General features: G+C 43.5%; 1 protein-coding gene across 7 annotated transcripts in view; it reads right to left on the bottom strand.

Moving 5' to 3' along the window:
• Positions 1–24,841, bottom strand: part of auts2a (activator of transcription and developmental regulator AUTS2 a) — a 491,988-nt gene that overhangs the window by 238,249 nt on the left and 228,898 nt on the right. For all 7 annotated transcript variants that reach the window (XM_082960361.1, XM_014137879.3, XM_082960365.1 and 4 more), the window contains one exon: positions 23,838–23,939. In XM_082960361.1, the coding sequence (XP_082816487.1) occupies positions 23,838–23,939 (102 nt within the window). The remainder of the gene's footprint in view (positions 1–23,837; positions 23,940–24,841) is intronic.

Below are 24,841 nucleotides of genomic sequence, written 5' to 3'. Positions count from 1 at the left end.
TGAGTGAATGGAAGCTAGCTGTGTGTAGTTGTAGGAGTGAAAAACAAGATGAATTTCATACATGTTTGTCGGTTTATTGGAGCTCAAATCATTATCTGCAGAGCATGATCTGTAATATATTATGGGGAGGGAGGGAGGGAGGGAGGGAGGGAGGGAGGGAGGGAGGGAGGGAGGGGAAAGGGTTGAGGGACGTGTGTACATGAATAGAGAGCGGTAAGCGTATTTCTGATTAATGTGGAACGATTTTCCAACAAAGGATTGGGTGCAATTTCACCACCGCTTGACGCAAGACTACTGTCATTCCATTATAGATGGCTGGCAGATTAATCTCTGTCCCTCTTTTCAATTTACACTTTCGTCGTGCTGCAGCAAGAGATAGAATTTTCCTGTGTGTATGAATACAGTAACTGAAGGGGCTCAATGCTCCTCATCAGGAGTGAATGGGACACACCACACACACACGCCTCTTCGGAAGCACTTATCCTCTTATTGCGTACACTTATTCAATTTCTCTGTCAATATCGACCGTAATCAAATGGGGTGGTGTGACAAGTAGGATGAAAGCCTTTATGTGTGTGTGTGCGCATGCGTGTGTGGGAGCAGTAAATCTCCCTGCTGACAGGACAGGACAGGGCTGGATGAAATACTATTGTTTTCGGAGAATCATAAAGAATAAAATATAAATAACTTACAGTACTATGAAGTCGTGCACATTTGAAAGAGATTAAGCCAATGCTCGTTCAGTAGATTGTTTGTTATCATAACGGTCACTAGTATCTACTTTAAAATAATCTACATAATGTTCTTTGGTTCTGTACAAGATGGATTTTTTTGAAGTGCGACCAAATGTTGAGTTCCTAGCAGATTAACATCTGAGTTTGTGTAGCTTAAAGAGTAGCTACAATACTAGTGTACTTCCAACACAAGTATGACAGAACATTTACACACTGTAATGCATCTAATGTGTATAATTTGTTTAAGGAGCGACTGTCCCTATAAACCAAATAATCCCTTTAAAAATGGCCTATGTGTCATGCCCTGACCTGAGAGAGACGGTTTATTTCTCTATGTGGTTAGGTCAGGGTGTGGGGTGGGCATTCTATGGTGTCTATTTCTTTGTGTTGAGCCGAGTATGGTTCCTAATCAGAGGCAGCTGTCTATCGTTGTCTCTGATTAGGAATCATACTTAGGGAGCCTTTTCCCACCTGGGTTTTTGTGGGTAGTTGTTTTCCGTTTAGTTGTCTGTTGCCTGATGGAACTGTTTGCTTTCGTTTTTGTTTCTTTTGTATAAAGTGTTTCATCATAGTAATAAATATGAACACTCAACACGTTGCATTTTGGTCCACTCCTTTTGACGATCGTAACACTATGTGACATCGATATGAGACAGAAACATTTATTCTAGTGTCAATATTGACTACAAAGTATAAATTGGATCATTTTGGTCATATAGTCATCAGTCTTGTCCAAAACTGAGTTTGGAATCAGAGTGTTTCTTAACAAGTAAATTAAGGTTGGGTTTGTATTACAATTCATGCCCTCTTTTGCTAAGCTCCACGCGCAAATCGCCTCTCTGCCCATTTCGCTTCTCTTCATTGTCATAGGGCTCTGTTGTTTCATCGCCCCAACACGTTTAAAGAATCACAACATTTTGAGACTGAAAAGGGGTATATGGATTGACCATGCCTCCGGCTCTCTATAGGAGATGTTGTACCCACTGTGACTATTAAAACCTACCCTAACCAAAAACCGTGGATAGATGGCAGCATTTGCGCAAAACTGAAAGTGCGAACCACCGCATTTAACCATGGCAAAGTGACTGGGAATTTGGCTGAATACAAACAGTGTAATTATTCCCTCCATAAGGCAATCAAACAGGCAAAACGTCAGTATAGAGACAAAGTAGAGTCGCAATTCAACGGCTCGGACACAAGATGTATGTGACAGGGTCTACAGACAATCACTGACTACAAAGGGTAAACCAGCCATGTCGTGGACACTGATGTCTTCCTTCCGGACAAGCTAAACACCTTTTTCGTCCACTTTTAGGACAACAAAGTTCCCCCGACGCGGCCCGCTACCAAAGACTGGGCTCTCCTTCTCCATGGCCGACGTAAGTAAGACATAAAGGCATTTAAGCATGTTAACCCTCACAAGGCTGCTGGCCCAGACAGCATCCCAAGCCGCGTCCTCAGAGCAAGCGCAGACCATCTGGCTGGAGTGTTTACGAACATATTCAATCTCTCCCTATCCCAGTCTGCTGTCCCCATATGCTTCAAGATGGCCACCATTGTTGCTGTACCCAAGAAAGCAAAGGTAACTGAACTGAATGACTATCGCCCCGTAGCACTCACTTCTGTCATCATGAAGTGCTTTGAGAGACTAGTCAAGGATCATATCACCTCTACTTTATCTGACACCCTAGACCCACTTCAATTTGCTTACCGCCCTAATAGATCCACAGACAATGTAATCGCCATCGCACTGCACACTGCCTTATCCCATCTGGACAAGAGAAACACCTGTTCATTGACTATAGCTCAGCATTCAACACCATAGTACCCTCGAAGCTCATCACTAAGCTCGAGGACCTGGGTCTGAACCCCGCCCTGTGCAACTGGGTCCAGGAAAATAACCTCTCACTCAACGTCAACAAGACAAAGGAGCTGATCGTGGACTTCAGGAAACAGCAGAGAGAGCACCCCCCTATCCACATCGACGGGACCACAGTGGAGAAGGTGGAACGCTTCAAGTTCCTCGGCATACACATCACTGACAAACTTAAATGGTCCACCCACGCAGACAGTGTGGTGAAGAAAGTGCAACAGCGCCTCTTCAACCTCAGGAGGCTGAAGAAATGTGGCTTGGCACCTAAAACCCTCACAAACTTTTACAGATGCACAATTGAGAGCATCCTGTCGGGCTGTATCACTGCCTGGTACGGCAACTGCACCACCTGCAAAAGCAGTGCTCTCCAGAGGGTGGTGCGGTCTGCCCAACGCATCACAGGGGGCAAACTACCTGCCCTCCAGAACACCTACAGCACCCGATGTCACAGGAAGGCCATAAAGATCATCAAGGACAACAACCACCCGAGCCACTGCCTGCTCAACCCGCTATCATCCAGAAGGCAAGCTCAGTACAGGTGCATCAAAGCTGGGACGAGAGACTGAAAAACAGCTTCTATCTCAAGGCCATCAATGTTAAATAGCATTCACTAGCACATTAGAGGCTGCTGTCCTATATACATAGACTTGAAATCATTGGCCACTTTAATAATGGAACACTAGTTACTTTAGTAATGTTTACATATTTTGTATTACTCATCTCATATGTATATACTGTATTCTATTCAATTGTACTGTATCTTAGTCTATGCCGCACTGACATTGCTCGTACAAATATTTATATATTCTTAATTCCATTCCTTTACTTTAGATTTGTGTGTATTGTTGTGAAATTGTTAGATATTACTTGTTAGATATTACTGCACTGTTGGAGCTAGAAACACAAGCATTTCGCTACACCCGCAATAACATCTGCTAAACACGTGTATGTGACAAATAACATTTTATTTGATTTTACTGTGTGTAATGTGAAATTTGAAAAGTTATATAAAAACATACCCGGCTAGATAGAATAGTAAGCTAATTCCCCAGCCAAGCATTTATAGTGAGTAGTCATTTTGGTTGTGAAGTGCATTAGCAAGAAGCGTTGTCCTTTCTTTTGAACAAAATGCAATTTACCCCTTGGTTGTTTGTTATACCACCATGTCACAGACCCTCCCAGTCAACACCACCTCATAAGATTGCCTGATGCAGTTCAAGTGATGTCCAGTTAGCAGCTGAACATGCAGCATAGTTAAGATCAGCGTAGTATCATGCAGACATGCCCTCGCTGCGATCATTCCTATGGATGGAACAGTCAGCCACATGTTGGCAAGTATTCGGCCAGCAACCTTCTAACTGCCATTGCTAATAGAACAGTGACTGTGTTTTTGTTCACAGATGCATCAATGGAGCCAGCACTTGGAGACTTGCAAGATGATAGGATGGAATCCTGACCAACAGACAGGCTGGATACTGATCTCTGAATGGAGAGGGACCAGGCACTCAACACATCAACAATGTGAGAGTGAAGGTGATTACTAATAATACAGTACAGCAGAAATGTCCAGTATTTGCAACACCATTTTCATTCCATACGTCACTGATGAACTCTGCCTCAACTCTGCCTAGTTCTACAGATGGAGAGGACTGTAGATGCTTTTGCCAGACACCAGCCTCGGTCATTTGATTGGAAGACCCTCAGTGGGTAGGTTTTATCTGACATGTTCAAACTTCAACATAGTACCTGTTTGTATGTCAGATATGACCTATCCTAACTGTAATTTTTAATAGTACAGTGACACGTGTGTATGTGATCACAAAAACATGTATGGAGCCAGCACGTGGAGACTTGCAAGATGATGTGATGAAGTCCATACTGACAGACGGGCTTGATACTGATGTCTCTGAATGGAGAGAGACCTGGCACTCGGCATTAAACTATTTTAAGAAACGCCTTTGCAAGCATTTGGCAACATAACCTACGATGATGATACTTTCAAAGCAGATGACAGGTTCAAAAGAGCTTGAAACAAAGAAGAGGTTTGTGACATATCCTTTCCTGAGGCGAGTCAACCTCCAAAGGCCAGAAGCATGACAGCAGAGAAATAGTTCTCCACTGATCTGTTATCCTGCACCGCAGGAAAAAAACAGTTTCAAAAAATGTCCGCCAGGGCTAAAAATGACAGTATGGTGATTTGTAATGGATTCTGAAATCTAACAATTCTAAGAAAAGGGCATAATGGGCTGTATCTGAGATTCTCATTTCAACGCATCACAGAGAAGATTTCCATCCAAAATATGGAGCACCCAACCTCACAAATAGTATCCAAAACTACAGGAAGAAAGAAACATCTCCTAAAACTGAAACCACACACTGGCTTTAGCTAATGGAGAAGCTTCATCTGGTTGCTATGTAACAATGCATGATGATTAGGCTTAAGGAAACATATAAACATTACTGCGTATGAAACTGAATCTCCGAGAGAGATGGGAAATAAACAAAGACGGTGGGAGGGCTGGGGATAGCGAGGCCGCAGCTAGCACTCGAGTGTAATAAAGACGACATCACAGCGGCCATCCTGCAGATTCCTGGGGTCTGACTAGATTGCAGATGGAAAAGTGAGCCTTAAAACCACATCCCCAACAACGGGAGAAAATAAATAATTTTTCATAACTGTTTCTATTTACTGGAAGCCTTATATATCTCCCATGGGAGCAGAAACAAATGAAAATGTTATTTCTCTTCTCATGAACTCCTACCTTGCTTTTTCACTGCTGGCAATTTCATTCTGCCTCCAAATGTGACTTAAGCCTGTGACTTGAGGGAAATAATGTTCTGAGAACTATAATTGCAGGGGCTTGTTTTCTTATATATTTATTTATTTGGTTTATTTGGTTTTTGGGCGGTTGCTTTGTGGTTTAAGGGAAATTGCGCTGGCTTCTGAAATAGAAGTGATGTGACATCCAAAGCCTCACAGTAATCCAGTCAGACTCGCAGGCCCTGAATACGACAGAACATGCCCTCCTCCCATCCAAAGAAAACCACTGGCCTAATGCACATGGACAGCCTTGTAAAGTGGAGCCTGTCAAAACGGAAACTCAAAACACATAATAGTAGCTATATGTTCACAGATCGTAAGCCCAAAAATTGCTCTCCAATATTCTTTGAGTAATACTAAGGACAAGAAATGTATTTTTCCACGCCTAGCTCATCTCTTTCTTACCCTCCTTCTCCCCTCTCTTCTACACCTCCGTTCACTTCATACACTGCACGCACAGGGATACAATAGTAGGCAGCAACAGTATAAAGCCAGAAGAAAGCTAAACAACCCAGAGACCATGTCATTTCCTTTGGGGTCTGGTAAGGATAAAGGCAGCCCCACTAGCCCTGCTCTAGCCAGTGTACAGTAATCCACTGAGTCTCAGTGCTGCTAGCTGGGGGAGCCAGACAGGGCTACTTCCATATCCCTAGAAGGAGGCAGGGAAGCATTGATTATACAACAGGCTCAGCATGTCCAGCCCCCAGCTTTCATCCATACATTTCAACAACAGTGGGCTGAAGGATACTTCTGGACTCCTGGCGAGGCCCAACACACTGTTTAAGGATTTCTGTCAGCTAACTGCATGTTCACTGGAACTGGGCCTTTAAATCCTAAACCCCTAAAGATGAAAGAAAAATAAACTAGGATAACCGTGGCTTGTTTTTTCCTCATATTGTTTATATATTTGCCATTCGTTTAATACTGTAAAGTAAATAGCCTTTGTGACGGCCCCTCCCTGCTCTGTCTACTGGGTTTTGCTGTCCGTACTTCCTGCAGAAGATTGGTGGGCGGAGTAGGAGAGGTGGGCAGAGCTGGGAGGCTCCTCAGTGTTGATGGGGCACACCTGTGAAAGCTCAGCTTAGCATAAAGCCACTGTTTTCCCCATTCAGCAAGAGATTCCTCTCTTCATGCATACCTTTAACCCATTCTTTACCCCATTCAGCAAGAGATTCCTCTCTTCATGCATACCTTTAACCCATTCTTTTCCCCATTCAGCAAGAGATTCCTCTCTTCATGCATACCTTTAACCCATTCTTTACCCCATTCAGCAAGAGATTCCTCTCTTCATGCATACCTTTAACCCATTATTTTCCCCATTCAGCAAGAGATTCCTCTCTTCATGCATACCTTTAACCCATTCTTTACCCCATTCAGCAAGAGATTCCTCTCTTCATGCATACCTTTAACCCATTCTTTACCCCATTCAGCAAGAGATTCCTCTCTTCATGCATACCTTTAACCCATTCTTTACCCCATTCAGCAAGAGATTCCTCTCTTCATGCATACCTTTAACCCATTCTTTACCCCATTCAGCAAGAGATTCCTCTCTTCATGCATACCTTTAACCCATTCTTTACCCCATTCAGCAAGAGATTCCTCTCTTCATGCATACCTTTGATTGTTTTGTTGTGGTTTTGGCAGTTGACACCTAATTTACTGACCTTCATGCCTCATCTGATTATTGTTGTGAGTGTTTATTTTATTTTTGGAATAAATTAATTTTGTTATTCCTTTACTCAGTTTGTGGTTTCCCATTGTTTGTTACAATCTTGAGCCAGGTTGTAACACCTTCTAAATGGTTTACTATATTGACATTGTTCGTTAATATTTTGTACAAGACATCAACATTGACCAGGTTAATGGATGTCCATAAAAGGTACAGCCCCCAGTCTGGGCCACACATATTCTTCTGTCTCAGATGAGAAATCTATCATGCAGCAGAGCGTAGGCTACACACTACGTGATAGACTGCTATAGGGGAAACCCAGCAGGATTCCATGCATGAGAGGAGATGTTTATTAGACTGCTGCGTTTGGCCCAGAGACACAGGAGAGAGGGGAGACAGAGGGGTCATGAACCAGCAGGCCTTCCTGTGGACTCCCCATACGCTACACATTCATTCATACTGTAGACCCCACCATGCCCAACAGCCAAACTATCACCCCCCTTTATCCTGGGAATCCAACGCCCCACACACACACACACACACACACACTCTTCAGCTAGGTTTTCCTTAATTCATTGAAGGAGTCATATGGTGAGAGCATTAGAGGGGTCGGGAGGGGAGAATGTCAGATTTGCCCTAAAGACATACAGCGTAAAAAAGGTGAGGAAAAGAGAAAGATGCCTGTGATATTTAGTGCTCTGACGAGGTGGGGAGCGGTGGAAAGGAAAGGAAGAGGGGGTCATGATGATTTGTTGGCCCAGGAGAGGTAAGCTTTACCCAGCCGTGATACCCAATCATGTTTATGAGGGGGAGCCGGTGCTGTGCTGGGCTCCTGGTGAGCTGGATTGTGTTTTCTCTGGCTCCCAGTCTTGGCCTACAGTAAGTGCACCCCCACCAAGATATTGTGATTGAAGGACACGGCTCGAGCTAGGCTTCTCCCCAGGGGGTTATAGAGGCAAAGATACAGAGGGGTCCAGAGTAATTGGATCCCCTGATTTTTTTTACAATTATATTATTTTATACTGATACAATTGCTCAGAGAACGAGATTGTTTAACACGTAATTAAAAAAAATAGCAAAAAGACAGGAGCCAAAATTATTGGATCCCCTGTTTTGAATACTCCAGCACCCTCCCCTTGAGGATAAATGTTTTCTAAACATTTTTATGAGGTTGGAGAACACATTGGGAGGGATCTTAGACCATTCCCCCATACAGAATTATTCAAAATCCTTGATATTCTTCGTCTGCGCTTATGGACTGCCCTCTTCAATTCAAACCACAGGTTTTCAATGGGTTTCAAGTCAAAAGACTGAGATGGTCATTGCAAAATGTTGATTTTGTGGTCAATTACCAGTTCTTAGTTGATTTCTCTGAACAATTGTATCAGTATAAAATACACATTTTAAATTTTTTGGAGTATACAATATAGCTCAGTATTTGTACAGTGAGGGAAAAAAGTATTTGATCCCCTGCTGATTTTGTACGTTTGCCCACTGACAAAGAAATGATCAGTCTATAATTTTAATGGTAGGTTTATTTGAACAGTGAGAGACAGAATAACCACAAAAAAATCCAGAAAAACGCATGTCAAAAATGTTATAAATTGATTTACATTTTAATGAGGGAAATAAGTATTTGGCCCTCTCTCAATCAGAAAGATTTCTGGCTCCCAGGTGTCTTTTATACAGGTAACGAGCTGAGATTAGGAGCACACTCTTAAAGGGAGTGCTCCTAATCTCAGTTTGTTACCTGTATAAAAGACACCTGTCCACAGAAGCAATCAATCAATCAGATTCCAAACTCTCCACCATGGCCAAGACCAAAGAGCTCTCCAAGGATGTCAGGGACAAGATTGTAGACCTACACAAGGCTGGAATGGGCTACAAGACCATCACCAAGCAGCTTGGTGAGAAGGTGACAACAGTTGGTGCGATTATTCGCAAATGGAAGAAACACAAAAGAACTGTCAATCTCCCTCGGCCTGGGGCTCCATGCAAGATCTCACCTCGTGGAGTTGCAATGATCATGAGAACAGTGAGGAATCAGCCCAGAACTACACGGGAGGATCTTGTCAATGATCTCAAGGCAGCTGGGACCATAGTCACCAAGAAAACAATTGGTAACACACTACGCCGTGAAGGACTGAAATCCTGTAGCGTCTGCAAGGTCCTCCTGCTCAAGAAAGCACATATACATGCCCGTCTGAAGTTTGCCAATGATCATCTGAATGATTCAGAGGACAACTGGGTGAAAGTGTTGTGGTCAGATGAGACCAAAATGGAGCTCTTTGGCATCAACTCAACTCGCCGTGTTTGGAGGAGGAGGAAAGCTGCCTATGACCCCAAGAACACCATCCTCATCGTCAAACATGGAGGTGGAAACATTATGCTTTGGGGGTGTTTTTCTGCTAAGAGGACAGGACAACTTCACCGCATCAAAGGGACGATGGACGGGGCCATGTACCGTCAAATCTTGGCGGTACCTTCCCTCAGCCAGGGCATTGAAAATGGGTCGTGGATGGGTATTCCAGCATGACAATGACCCAAAACACACGGCCAAGGCAACAAAGGAGTGGCTCAAGAAGAAGCACATTAAGTTCCTGGAGTGGCCTAGCCATTCTCCAGACCTTAATCCCATAGAAAATCTGTGGAGGGAGCTGAAGGTTCAAGTTGCCAAACGTCAGCCTCGAAACCTTAATGACTTGGAGAAGATCTGCAAAGAGGAGTGGGACAAAATCCCTCCTGAGATGTGTGCAAACCTGGTGGCCAACTACAAGAAACGTCTGACCTTTGTGATTGCCAACAAGGGTTTTGCCACCAAGTACTAAGTCATGTTTTGCAGAGGGGTCAAATACTTATTTCTCTCATTTTATAACATTTTTGACATGCGTTTTTCTGGATTTTTTTGTTGTTATTCTGTCTCTCACTGTTCAAATAAACCTACCATTAAAATTATAGACTGATCATTTCTTTGTCAGTGGGCAAACGTACAAAATCAGCAGGGGATCAAATACTTTTTTCCCTCACTGTATTATTCATTTTATGCAGTCTTTTTTGCTAATCTTTATCAAGGGATCCAATCATTCAGGACCCTACTGTATATGTGATGTGGTTTGTATGTGTACATGAGTGAAGAGTGTGTATATGTGTGTTTGCTTGTGTGTGTTTCTGAGAGAGAAAGGGAGTATGTTGGTCGATGTAGTGTTTCCTACTGCTAAAGAATGCATCTTCTTTCCCCCCCTTTTTTCTCACTCACACAGCCGAGTTCCCACATTGCTCTCATTGCTATGGCAACCAGTGCTCTCTCCTTGGACTACCTCTGCATGCATCCAATCAGAGTGAGACCTTTGTGAAGAGAGAATCTTCTGGGCTTCACTTATTCAACTTACCCCACTGGAATAGCCTCCACAAACAAAGGGTGCTTCCTATAGGGCTCTGGTCAAAGGTAGTGCACTACATAGGGAAGGGGATGCCATTTCGGACACAGCCAAAGGGAAAAGGCTCCGCCGCCAGAGCCCGACATGACACCAAATATTGGGGGTATATGGGTTGGATTACAGGGGGTTTCAGGGGCTACGAATGCAATATGTAGCCAATGGGCTGAGGGACACGAACGGAAAAGCAAAACAGGATGGTGATGCTGGCTGCTCCTGGTCCATGCCCAATTTCTGTGGAAATTATGTGGAATGGGATTTGTTATTGGAAGCCTCTGAGCCGGAATACTTGGCAAGTGTAGCGGAGGCTCTGGCAGCGGTGAATGCTTGATAAGTCAGAATGGATTCAGGCTGAGCCTATTTATGTAATTCCTGAAAACATATGGATAGGATTCAGACGCTCAATAAATTCAACCTTCAACAATGACATTCCACACCGCCACTGCAACCATTAATCTTCTTGGAGAATGCATCTCTTCTCATATTTGCTGACTGCACTAGTGGAGTACACAAGTCAGCTTGAACCAGTATGTTTATCAAATTGTATTCAAATAGCCCTCATTTTGTATTCTAAGAACATGACAAATGGCATTAAATTAGATATACTGTAATAACATCACGTAATATAACAATATTCCACTGACGACACATGGGGTGTTTTGTCTTAAATAGGATGACCCCTGATGCCTTTTTAAGGAAGAGGGCCTGAGCTACAGTAAATAATTAGCAGAGATGAAATGCGGTGCAGCAGGTAGTCAGGCAGTCAGGCAGGCTGCTATGCTACCACCTAAGGACTGGACTGAGGTCACTGCACACTGTCACATTATCATGCTTTTCCGCCACTAATTATATTTCTGAAGATTACATTCACCCGGACGCCTGTAAAAACCTTGTGAGCGGAGGCAGTGTCCCCCCCAGCGCCTGTGGAGTTTGTGTGTTTGTGTGTTTGTGTGTGTGTGTGTGTGTGTGTGTGTGTGTGTGTGTGTGTGTGTGTGTGTGTGTGTGTGTGTGTGTGTGTGTGTGTGTGTGTGTGTGTGTGTGTGAGTGTGAGTGTGAGTGTGAGAGAGAGAGCTGTAGAGCAGTACCAGAGGGCCTATCTCTGAAGCCCTGACGGACAGTTGGCTGTCGGGGGATGACAGTGGGACAGAGGGGCGCCATAATTCTGCCCGACTACCGTGTCACAAAGTGTCACAATCTGTTCCTAACATCCGGACTACAGGGCTCAAACGACAAGCCAGAGCAGACGAGAAGAGAGAGGGGTGTGCGCCACCGGAGCAGACGGGGGATTCTATGAGAGAGACGGTAAGAAGGCGAGAGGGGGGGGAGAGGGCTTGATCTGAAAAGCTAGAAATAAACCACACCTCTTCCTCAAAACAGTCTATTCATCTGCCCGCTTTAAAGACACAGAGTTAGATGATGTTCACAGGCATAATGAATCACAGGGAGAGATAGAAACAGTTGTACTGCATATGTTTAGAAGCTCATAATTCTGAGGAATATTGGGTAAACAAACAGTATCTTCCAGGCTTTTTCATGAATAAATATGATGTTCCTGTATATCTCTAAAAATGAGTCATTGTGATGAAAATCGGGTTTGTGTTGAAACTGATTTGTAATGTTTTACATAAGTTCCATCAATCTGATGACACATTGTTGTGAAATGATATTGTGTTTGTGGAAGAGTACCATGATCAGAGCATGTATTTGGCGCATGTGACAAACAAAGTTTGATTTGATGTGCACGTTCCTCTGGGATAACTTACACATTACAAGTCATTATAGGACCCCATGGCCTAATTATGATTGCGGGCTGTTGTTCCAGGCCATGCCCAGGCAATGTGACATCAGGGAGCTAGGGGGGAAGGTGGCAGGTTTATCGAGTGTGTGTCCGCTCTGCAGGATAGCCATGTTTCAGCCCGTCCTGTCTGACGCATGATTTACAGAGCTGCTGTAAAGCCATAACACAATAATAAAGGCTTGGTTTGTGAGGGCACGCTAGTGATGCGTGGGTTGACTCATAACCTGCAGTCCCCGCGGTTAAATCCTTGCTACGGGCGGGTTTAGAATCATGAAATATTGTGTGGATGAAGGGCGGGTGGGTGGCAGGCGGGTTGAATAAAGAGAAAACAATCCATTTAAAATCCATGAATGTATAATTCTTGTGCAATTCAAATCTATAGGCTACATTGTGGTTTTTCTTGTATTATTTTTATCTGGCGTTAGAGCATAGCCTAAGCTTTAGGGCCCAACTGTACGCTCGCCAAATACACATAAATACACTTTTGGGAACTTAGGCAGAAAAAGTTAATGTCGATCCACTGAGGGAAAAAGTTACATCTCGGAATGGATGTTTGAAAATAAATAGAAGAGGGGGGGCAGAACATTAGTCTAACGTTTAGGAAAGATTTGGTGTAGTGGTATAAGAGCATGATAGCAGTGTGTGTGATGATTGTGACAGTCACAAGATGGGGACTTAAAAATGGCACGTCAAGGGAAGTGTAGGCTACTGTTCAGATGGGTAGGCTACTTAAATGGAACAGTAGCCTGACGTCTGGACACAGACTGTAGGTCTATAACCTCTAAAAGCCTAATATAATATTAACTCCTACAGAATGAAGTATTTATTGCAGTAAAATGATACACCAAATGTGCATTTTGACTTGGGAACTGGAGTGGAGAAATATGATTTATTTCTTTCAGCATGTTGAGAGAATGAATGCGCGATTAGGGACAGACTGTAAATGTGCTATCTTTGTGCGGCTAGGCTGGGTTGGCTTGGCTGGGTTGTGTTTCGGAAGACGTACGGCTCTCAACCTTTGCTTCTTGCAGCGATGCGGCAGGACTGTAACTACCAATTGGATACCACGAAATTGGGGAGAAAATGGGGCAAAAAAACAGTATTAAATTGTTTTATTTTTTAAGTTGCCATCTTTATCAGCATCATAAAAGCTGATAGTATTTCATCCCGCATAGAATATGCATCCAAGCTGAACTGAAATCTTATCAGAAACATGTTGGGTAGTTTTCACAACTTTTAATTGAATTAAAACCGGTCCAAGTGATGTCATTTGGAAATTTTGCATGGAAAATTGTTCCTATTTTTGGGGGGAGTTATTGCATTTTCTCCCCGGTCCTTAAACGTCTTTGTTGCATGAGAGAAGATAAGGAACCTCACCCTCATAGGGATATTTTCCCTTAATCATATCCCAATCAACTTTTACCAGTTGAATGTAGACATTAATAATACTTTTTTGTATACAATTTCTGAAATATGTTATCAAAATATGCAAATTAGGTGATATGTCATTAAATATGTACAAATCTACTTTTTCAGGACACTGGATGAAGTCAGTCTAAATATTTTGATTACATTTTGTTAAGACACCCCCGGACTGGACTCATCTAGCGCAGATTGTAAAATACTAAAGACATGCACGTAAAATACATTTTTGGCGCATTTTTCAAAGGAGAATGTTATCTAGAATAGAAAATGGACAACATATCAACAAATCCGTCTGAGCAAGTTTGGAGAATATATCCAAGGATAACCACACAAAATTTGGTGAATGCATATGACTCTGAAGCTGAGAAAAATGAGTTGGTGTGTGGGAAGAGTCTGACTTTCGGGGAAAGGGCAGTTAAAGATAAGTACGCTGAATTTCGACTACCAAATGCTTAAGTCTTATTTAGACCCAATCACCATCTCTTCAAAGTAAGTAACTCAATTTAGTCTAGTTCGTAACATTCTCTGTTAAATGGGCTTTAAATTATGTGTAATTGAATGTAGTGTGCGTTGTGGTTAAAATTCATGAGCATTTTTATGACAGTAGTATGCTAAACTAAAGAAAATATACATTTTCATCATGTTTTTGACATTTTTATGTCAACTTTAAAAAATATATAATATTAATGGACCAAAATACCAACAAATATCTAAATTGATAGGTAGATGCAAAAATGTTATTTCAGCCTGTGGTGCCTGGTCTTAAGACATAATTCTGGTAAGAAAGGGTTTATGTAGTATTCTAGGGCTAGGGGTTAGGGATAAGCTTCCCCTAAAAGTACATTTAATTAAATTGAAAAACTTCTATAGCCTATTTACCCTACTCCTGTCTACACATATATAAATAAAATCATTCAAAATAGCCTAATACACCAGAAAGCATGATTTGGCCATAGATGATCACTAGCTTCTTTAGGAAAAAACTGTGGATTATTTTAAATCACATTGCCTACAGTCGGAAGGGCTCTGTTTAGTTCCGACTGTCAGCGACAAGTAGAGAGGCCCAGCCAGGCATATCACAAAAATAAATTCGCAGAAAAACATAGTTTGGAAAGCAAATGGCTATTGCTGTGAAGAGAAGACAATGAAAATACTCTAATCTGTCTTTCAGTTATCAAAATTCTCAACTTAATTGAGTGAACAGTAGCCTTATCGGCACCAGCAGAAAGCATAAGCCATATCCCCGTTGAGTGTCTATGTACAGTTGAAGTCGGAAGTTTACATACACCTTAGCCAAATACATTTAAACTCAGTTTTTCACAATTCCTAATCCTAGTAAAAATTCCCTGTCTTAAGTCAGTTAGGATCACCACTTTATTTTAAGAATGTGAAATGTCAGAATAATAGTAGAGAGAATGGTTTATTTCAGCTTTTATTTCTTTCATCACATTCCCAGTGGGTCAGAAGTTTACATACACTCAATTAGTACTTGGTAGCACTGCTTTTAAATTGTTAAACTTGGGTCAAACATTCCGGGTAGCCTTCCACAAGCTTCCCACAATAACTTGGGTGAATTTTGGCCCATTCCTCTTGACACAGCTGGTGTATCTGAGTCAGATTTGTAGGCCTCCTTGCTCGCACATGCTTTTTCAGTTCTGCCCACAAATTTTCTATGGGATTGAGGTCAGGGCTTTGTGATGGCCACTCCAATACCTTGACTTTGTTGTCCTTAAGCCATTTTGCCACAACTTTGGAAGTATGCTTGGGGTCATTGTCCATTTGGAAGACCCATTTGCGACCAAGCTTTAACTTCCTGACTGATGTCTTGAGATGTTGCTTCAATATATACACATCATTTTCCAGCCTCATGATGCCATCTATTTTGTGAAGTGCACCAGTCCCTCCTGCAGCAAAGCACCCCCACAACATGATGCTGCCACCCCCGGACCTTGTGAAGATGCTGGAGGAAACAGGTACAAAAGTATCTATATCCACAGTAAAACGAGTCCTATATCGACATAACCTGAAAGGCCGCTCAGCAAGGAAGAAGCCACTGCTCCAAAACCACAATAAAAAAAACAGACTATGGTTTGCAACAGCACATGGGGACAAAGATCGTACTTTTTGGAGAAATGTCCTCTGGTCTGATGAAACAACAAAAATAACTGTTTGGCCATAATGACCAAAGTTATGTTTGGAGAAAAAAGGGGGAGGCTTGCAAGCCGAAGAACATCATCCCAACCGTGAAGCACGGGGGTGGCAGCATCATAAACTAAGTTTAAATGTATTTGGCTAAGGTGTATGTAAACTTCCGTCTCCAACTGTATTTACGGTCACTGTGGGGATGACATCCTCGATGCACTTATTGATGAAGCCAATGACTGAAGTGGTGTACTCCTCAATGCCATTGGAGGAATCCCGGAACATATTCCAGTCTGTGCTAGCAATACAGTCCTGTAGCTTAGCATCTGCTTCATTTGACCACTTTTTTATTGATCGAGTCACTGGTGCTTCCTGCTTTAATTTTAGCTTGTAAGCAGGAATCAGGAGGATAGAATTATGGTCAGATTTGCCAAATGGAGGGCGAGGGAGAGCTTTGTATGCGTCTCTGTGTGTGGCGTAAAGGTGGCCCCGAGTTTTTTTCCCTCTGGTTGCACATTTAACATGCTGATAGAAATTTGGTGAGACGGATTTAAGTTTCCCTGCATTAAAGTCCCTGGCCACTAAGATCGCCACCTCTGGGTGAGCATTTTCCTGTTTGCTTATGGCAGAATACAGCTCATTGAGTGCGGTCTTAGCGCCAGCATCAGTCTGTGGTGGTATTTAGACAGCTACAAAAAATACAGATGAAAACTTTCTAGGTAGATAGTGTGGTCTACAGCTTATCAGGAGATACTCTACCTCAGGCGAGCAAAACCTTGAGACTTCCTTAGATATCGTGCACCAGCTGTTATTTACAAAAATACATAGTCCGCCCTCCTTGTCTTACCAGACGCCACTGTTCTATCCTGCCGATACAGCGTATAACCAGCCAGATGTATGTTGATAATGTCGTTGTTCAGCCACGACTCCCGTGAAGCATTAGATATTACAGTTTTGAATGTCCCGTTGGTAGTTTAATCTTCCGGGTAGGTCATCGATTTTATTTTCCAAAGATTGCATGTTTGCTAGCAGAATGGGACGCAGTAGGGGTTTATTAGATCGCCTACAAATTCTCAGAAGGCAGCCCGCCCTCCGGACCCTTTTTCTTCGCCTTCTCGTCACGCAAATGACGGGGATCTGGGCCTTTTCCCGGGAAAGCAGTATGTCATTCATGTTGGGCTCGTTGGACTTGTTAAAGGAAAAAAAGGATTCTGCCAGTTCATGGTGAGTAATCGCAGTTCTGATGTCCAGAAGTTATTTTCGGTCATAAGAGACGGCAGCAGCAACATTATGTACAAAATAAGCAAAAAAATAAGTTACAAATGCAAAGAAACTTACAAAAAACACAATTGTTAGGAACATGTAAAACGTCAGCCTTCTTCTCCGGCGCCATCTTATGTTGGAGGCGCGTGATGATAGAAGGGTGAACAGGCCGCGGCTCGGGTGGTGGATTTCCTTGATGATCTTTTTGGCCTTCCTGTGACATCGGGTGCTGTAGGTGTCCTGGAGGGCAGCCAGTGTGCCCCCGGTGATGGGTTGGGCAGACCGCACCACCCTCAGGAGAGCCCTGTGGTTGCGGGCGGTGCAGTTGCAGTACCAGGCGGTGATACAGCCCGACAGGATGCTCTCAATTGTGCATCTGTAAAAGTTTCTGAGGGTCTTAGGTGACAAGCCAAATTTCTTCAGCCTCCTGAGGTTGAAGAGGCGCTGTTGCGCCTTCTGTGTGGGTGGAACATTTCAGATTGTCAGTGATGTATACGCCGAGGAAGGCTGTTTATGCTTTTCACCTTCGTCACTGCGGTCCTGCCAGGTTAGATGGACCTCATATTGTATTTGTGTCTCCCCTTCTTGTAGGACTATTATATGGATTAGACAATGTATTTTTTATTGATCCATTTGTCAGAGCAGAGAAGGCTACCCTGTACTTTTTGTCGTATAAAAATTCTGCTAATGTCTCCAGTCATATAAAGTGAAGTAGAATAGCATGAAATCTGTTTATAAAAGTCCCATTTTTTCCAGTGCAAAGAAAGGTATCTGAAATAGCCTATAGCTTAGTAGTAGGTTATCTTACATAAGTCTGCAAATGCGATGTTTCAAGGAATGCTATATTATCAAGGTGCATTTTTATGGTGAAAATTTGCTTCCCTAAACTTCAAACTCACGAGCCGCCTATTGCAACAATTAATGACAGAAGAGAAGCTGCATGCATCTAATTAGACAAGTTAGATGCATACCCCCATCTCTGACTGTGCAGTGCATTGTCTATACAATATATGCAGGTTAGGGTCGGGTGCAGGCCTACGATTTTCAGTTTATTACATATAGTCTGGCGGTTGCGGATGGATTTATAAGCAATTGTGGGCGGGTGCAGGTGAACAAACAACTGACTCGCCTATCACTAGCGTGCGCGCCTGTACGCGTGTGTGTGTGTGTGTGTGTGTGTGTGTTCCTACCATACTCACACTGACAACGAACCCATATCTGACTGAGTCGGAGTCACGAGGAGCATGATACTATGATAATGAACTAATTATAGGTATAACATTCAGACTTCCATATCTAAATGCTTATCTCTAATAAGGAACATTTTAAATTAGAGAGACAGAGAGAGATTGAGATCGAGGGAGAGAGCGAGTGAAAGAGCGATAGAGAGAAAACGAGAGAAAGCGCGCGCGAGAGAGAGAGAGGATGAAAAAAATTATCTCTGGAACTGGATAATTGCTGCAAGCAATTACAACTTCCATGTCGGAGCAAATTGGCCGGCATATTTCAACTTGTAGGGGGACTGTGACCTCATTTACAGTGGTGTGTCAAGGAATAATCAGAATATGTACTGAGGAGATGTGATGGACACAATATCACACAGAACTGCTATGACCAGATGACACAACCAGGTCAATGGATCCCCTTTAGACAGAGCCAGGCACACAGAAAGAAATACCGTTAGCAGTGGCAGTTCTAGACCATTTCAACTGGGGGGGCCAAGCTGGGGCCAGTTGTACTGTTAGAGGGGCCAGTTACATTAGACGTTATTGTCATATCGTTTTCTTCACTGCATTGCAGGCATTAGCAGGCAAAAGACCATGTTCATAATCATTAGTGTTCCGCGTTGCCACTGTCTAATAACGGATGTAAAAGAAGAACGATAGCAAAAATTTGTTATGAAAAAATGATTTCATACTCCACATTTAGGGGGGCCACAAGGGGGTCCAAAATTGTTGTGGCACAGGGGCACTGGCCCACCCTGCCCCCCCCCCTTAGAACCGCCCCTGACCATTAGGCCCTAGGGTACGAAAAGCACCATGAGGTTGAATAACAAAATATCAGCAAAAATGTTGCGGTTTTTTCATATGTTCGAGCAAATTAAAAAATCTCAGTGATCATTAAAACCAACAACTTTATTATATGACATTAATCGCTTTCGAAAGCGGTAATTTGAGAGTTGAAATAATTTTGCCACATGAGAGAAGGAATTCCAAATATACTGTAATGTATTCATCAAAAGCCACTAATAACTAGGTTCAGGTTTAACAGCCTTGAGGGAGACTTTTCTTTTTGCTCCATTTCAGCAGAAAGTACTCTGGATATGATAGGTTAGACATTTCCCCGTATCACTTCCAGATGTTTCATTACAAAGCGACGTTCAAAGACCACACTACAGCAAAATAACTTCTCATGTGAGGCGAGCCGGGGCAGACAAGGATGAATTTCACAGGAACCCACAGTTTTCACATTTTCATTTGGGTTGGGAACCCTCCATGTCCTAGAATGACTGTCCTGAGTAACACCACACGCATGGATCAGGCTAGAGCCAAATGACTTCCATACAACCTATGGGACTATCAGGTAGGCCCAGAGAGAGAATAGTAGGAGGCTATATAAATTGTAAAAACACCTAACTGCCTCATCCCTGTCTCCTGCCACTGCATATGCCGTCAATTTGAGTATTAGCCCGAAAGTTTCAAAAGCCCAACATCAGTATTTCTATGGCCATAAGGCTGCTAATGAGAGTTTAGCATACACTACAATACTAACAGTACACAAATGTCTGTGCAGATGCTCAAAAGAATGGACCTGTCAACAGAAAAAAACAACTGGACAGATAAGGGGGAATGATAATGGTGAATTAGCGGATCATATTTTGATATTTGTAAATCTATTTATTCCCAGGCCCCATCTTTTAGGGTGAATTCATTAGTATCCCCTGCTCCTCATGGTTCTCATCAGCCTGTCTGCCTGCCTCGAAGGGCGCTGACTGGCAGGCTTCGACTCCAAACGCTCTCTGGCCTCTCCCTCTCTCTCCCTCCCTCCCCTTCCCCCTCTCTCTCGCCCATCTCTCATCAAGGGCCTAGGGTAGTAAAAAAAAAAATAGTAACGTACTGTTTACTTGCATTCCAAGCCCCGTAATTGCCAATTTATTTGATAGGCAGCCGGGTAATGATGGCATTTCACCCCTGCCGCAGAGACTAAACACGACTGATTCAACCCAGCCTCCACGCCCACCCCAATCCAGCAGACTCCCTCTGCCCAGGACTCCTGCCACCCAGGCTGGGGATGGCGGCTGGGGAAGAGGGGGAGGCAGTGGTGGGGTGGGAGGCCTGTATGTCTGCTGCAAACCCAACGACGATCAAACGCTCGCAAAAGGGGATCGGAGGCTTCAGAGCAAATAGCATAGCCAGCCAATTTAGCTGGGATTTGGGGTTAAGGCTAAACACAACGGGGCTGATGTGTGATTTGTAAGTCCTAATGAGCTACATAGGACAGTGAGGAGGGAGAGAGAGAGAGAGAGAGAGAGAGATGGAGAGAGACGGGGAGAGAGATAGAAGTGAGAGAGAGATGGTGAGAGAGGGAAGAGAGAGAGAGAGAGAAAGAGAGATGGAGAAAAAGAGAGAGAGATGGGGAGAGAGATAGAGGAGAGAGAGAGAGAGATGGGGAGAGAGATAGAGGAGAGAGAGAGAGATGGTGAGAGAGGGAGGAGAGAGAGAGACAGAGAGGGACAGAGATAGAAAGAGAGCGATAGAGAGAGAGAGATGGCGAGAGACATGAAGAGGGAGATAGACGGAGAGAGAGAGACAGAGAGAGAGAGGAGAGCGAGAGAGGAGAGGGGGGCCAGGCTGACCTCCCCTGCCCTCTCTGTTCCTCCCAGGCAGGTCCAGGGCAGCACAGGAGGCTGATCCGTTTCATCAGTGTAGAGTCAGATGGCGAGGGGAGAGCAGGCAGGCCTTTAGCAAACATCATTAGCAAACTGTTGGTATCTAACGAAATGCCAGGGTTACTCATAGCCCAGCCTCACACTGCTCCATGGGTCTAATAACTCACTTTGATGCACTGTGTGTGTGTGTGTGTGTGTGTGTGTGTGTGTGTGTGTGTGTGTGTGTGTGTGTGTGTGTGTGTGTGTGTGTGTGTGTGTGTGTGTGTGTGTGTGTGTGTGTGTGTGTGTGTGTGTGTGTGTGTGTACGGCCTTGAATCTATCTCAAGGTATATAAGACCGTCCTTGTATCACATTCATCACACATGCCTAGTGTGAGCCATGAAATCAGACAATATTTAAGGTTTATCAATATGGCTTCCACAGGGTCTCACCCCCCCTCTTCTCTCTCACCCTCCTTTTCTCACAACATCCCCTCTCCTTCTCTCCTCCCTTCCTTCTCTCGCCCTCTCTCACCCGTCTCCCTCTCCGCAACCTCCAACGGGGGCAGTGGTCCTGCTACAGAGGCCCTGGCTAGCGCCTCCTGCGATGTGTGAAGTGGGTTTTTACAGTGTGACCAGACAGGACCTGTTCAGAGACCTGTGGGGACCTGAGAAGGGTTCTCTTATTATGTGACATTCTCTAAGTGGCATGTCAGGCTAAAACACTGTCCTCATGCAGCCCAGCTTTCAGCAACTCCCTTCAGAAACACAGAGAGGAGAGGCCTCAGCATCAGGCCCTCTGGCCGTCCATGCCAGACAGACAGACAGGCAGACAGACAGTGTGGAGGATTGGCTTTAGTCAACCCTCCCTCCAGGGCACACATAGTGGATAAAAGACTGGCTTGGAGAAAGATAATGTGGAGGAGAAAAACATCTTAACAACCACATGAAACAGACCGTATGGACGGGTTAGAGAAATGTTCAAACATAAGTTAGACAATGTCGGGAGATGCAAGATGTGCTACCACATTCATAGGTATGTGAGTTGAATGAGAGGGAAATTATGTGAGGCGTTTATCCTCAAATACTGGGTAATTAGGGTGTGCCATAATTTCACATAATTGTTGAAAATAGTGAGGATATTTCATCAGTGGCGTAATCGAAGCCAAAGCACATATCATCTGGATGACGTGTGATCTGAACGGGAGAGTAAATGGTGCAATCTGAGGTTGCATCATCCATTTGTGGAGTTATAAATTAAAGACATATACCGATTGATTTTTGAAGAATAGAACTTAGAAATGCCTCGTGAGCTTAGTTCAACTGTCATACGCCATCAGAACCCAAAATACTGTATAATCGAATCGTGTTCTGTAACCTATTATTCCAGACAACTGATATGTTGCCCTGTAATTGAAGCCAACAGGCTATCACATGTTCATCTTCTCCTCTGTCTCTGAATGACGGCACTGTATAAGTATTCTCCTCCACACCCATGTCACGCAGCGTAGCCTAATGGATGACAAATTGAAGACTTCATTTATCATGGCACCCACAGCTGTTGCATTTCAGTTGTTCAAAGTTGTAAAAACTGTCTCTCCACAGTTCCATTTCTTCACCGTTGTTTGTCTTGACTCTCTCTCTCTCTTTCTTTGGTACAGTAGCATGAGGTGTGAGGTATCATTTACATTTCTGATGTCGACATCAAATTACATATTTCATTTCATGCCTGGCCAAGCATCCTATAGTACAGCTACACGGCAGAACCAGTTTTGCTTCACTCGTTCTCTCCGGTCTTTGTCAATGGCTGGCTTCACCAACTGACAGTTTTAATTCCGGGCCATATCTGATAGCAGCACCTCTGTAGATTCCCCATTAGAATCAAAGTAAAGGGGCTGAGGTCTGTCAGATAGCATAGCAGGACTTTACAGAGCCTTCCTAGCCCCAGTCTGCTCTGCCTACATCTCCAAGCAGGCCATGTCTAAAGCCAGCAAAGAGAGGGATCTCTCACCTTATGTGTCAGGCCATCAATGTAAATAAGAAATTGATCTCAATTGACTTACCTGGTTAAATAAAGGTTGAATAAATACATGAAACACTACCACTTGTCTTAGCTTCTGAAGAACTGAGACTGAGGAACAAGCCACTGGGTAAATAGGATGTCCTTATTCTAACAGTACTAAACCTCTGGGTGTGTACAGATACAACACTAACTGTAACTGTACAGACAACCCTGTTCACCAGAAGGAGCCTTGAGGACTGCCAAGGACAACAATAACCGACTGGAGAAGTGGTTCATATTAAGGGCTAATGCAAATCAGATTACATTTGTATCAGTCCACGGTATCTGCAGCACTTACCTGTTGGCTGGGATATGCAGCACACCATGTGTCTTATTCAGATTCTTCTTGAGTTTGAGGAAGTCAAACTTACCTTGTCAAACTTCATGTAATCCTCACAAAATACATAAATCAACCCGACGATCATCGATTGTGTATAAGTCTCTGTTTCGTGCATTGATACACCAGATGCTACAGTATATATGTGTTTAAAGTGAGTATAACATATAGTATGTATCTAATAATAAAGGTTGTCTGGCTATACAGTTAGAAAACCAGTCTAATCTGCTAGAACATCTCTCAGAACAATATTCTGGAGCTGCAGTTGGGTCATTTAGTAAAACTTTAGAGATTCATTACTGGGATTGCTGGAGGGTGTCATGTTAAATCAGTAGTCTAATGTAGTGTGTAGACATGCAGCTAGTGCTGTCATGTCCTGTTTGCGTGTTTATTTGTTGGTTTGTTTACTTACGTCACTCAGCCTGTCTCTGGAGCTGCTTCCGACAGAAGGCTTGGACCGTCCACTCAGGCTCTCACTGTCGCTGTCCTTACAGTTGTTCTGTCCCGGCTTCATCTGAAAAACAACAAACACACACAGACACACGTTAACATGCTGAAGATGTTGGGACAGGGCTTTGGTTCTAAGCTTTACATTCAGTATTTGAATTATTTATTTTCTACAGTATTTTTTGCTCATCTTTATCAAGGGTGCCAATAATTTGGACTGTAGATTATAGTGGCTGAGGAGACTGACAAGACAATCCCTCTCCCACAGACAGAAGAACATTTTGTCATGAATATGTGTGAGCTGGCAGCGAGCGCTGTGCTGTATGTGTAAATCTGTCATGTTTTTATATGCCTCTTGAGCCAGCAGCTGTCACTCCAGCCTGCCAATGACAGACAAGACAGCCAGCATCTGATCTCACAATGTGAAATCCCTATCAACCTTTCTGAGAAGAGAAGAACAGAAACAAAAGCTTCAAAAATCTTCAAAAGCCGTCTTCCCTTCATTTCAAACAGAAAGGCAGCCCCATGCGGAGACTATAGAAGCTCAGCAGGTGTCATTTTCCAGACACCGTTTCAGACTCACAGAGAGAGAGAAAATAAAAAGCAAGTGAGCAAAGAGGAGGAGGATGTGCGATCCAAGAACATCTGAGCCTTCCAGAAGTCCTCCTGAGGAGAACAATGTAGGGCTCATGGGGGCCGAGGGGCCGTTGTGGTCCAAGTCTGCATTTTATGTCCTCTGAAGCTTCCTCACAATACTCCTTCCTTCCAGACCCAGCAGATGAGAGCGGCCTGCCCTGCCAAGCCTCGCAGGCTTCATTTCAAATCACATACATACCAGAGCAGTAAACAGGTGCAATGCCACCTAACAGAAAAAGCAGAGTATGGCTCGACAGACAGCACATAGAGGGATTGTATTCTCTAAGAGGGGCTGTACTCTCTCTCTCTCTCTCTCTCTTTCTGACTGAACTA

The sequence above is a fragment of the Salmo salar genome, chromosome 13, assembly GCF_965601325.2.
Source record: "Salmo salar chromosome 13, fSalSal1, whole genome shotgun sequence".
In the NCBI taxonomy this organism is placed as follows: Eukaryota; Metazoa; Chordata; class Actinopteri; order Salmoniformes; family Salmonidae; genus Salmo; species Salmo salar.
This window is presented reverse-complemented; position numbering and strand designations above follow the sequence as displayed.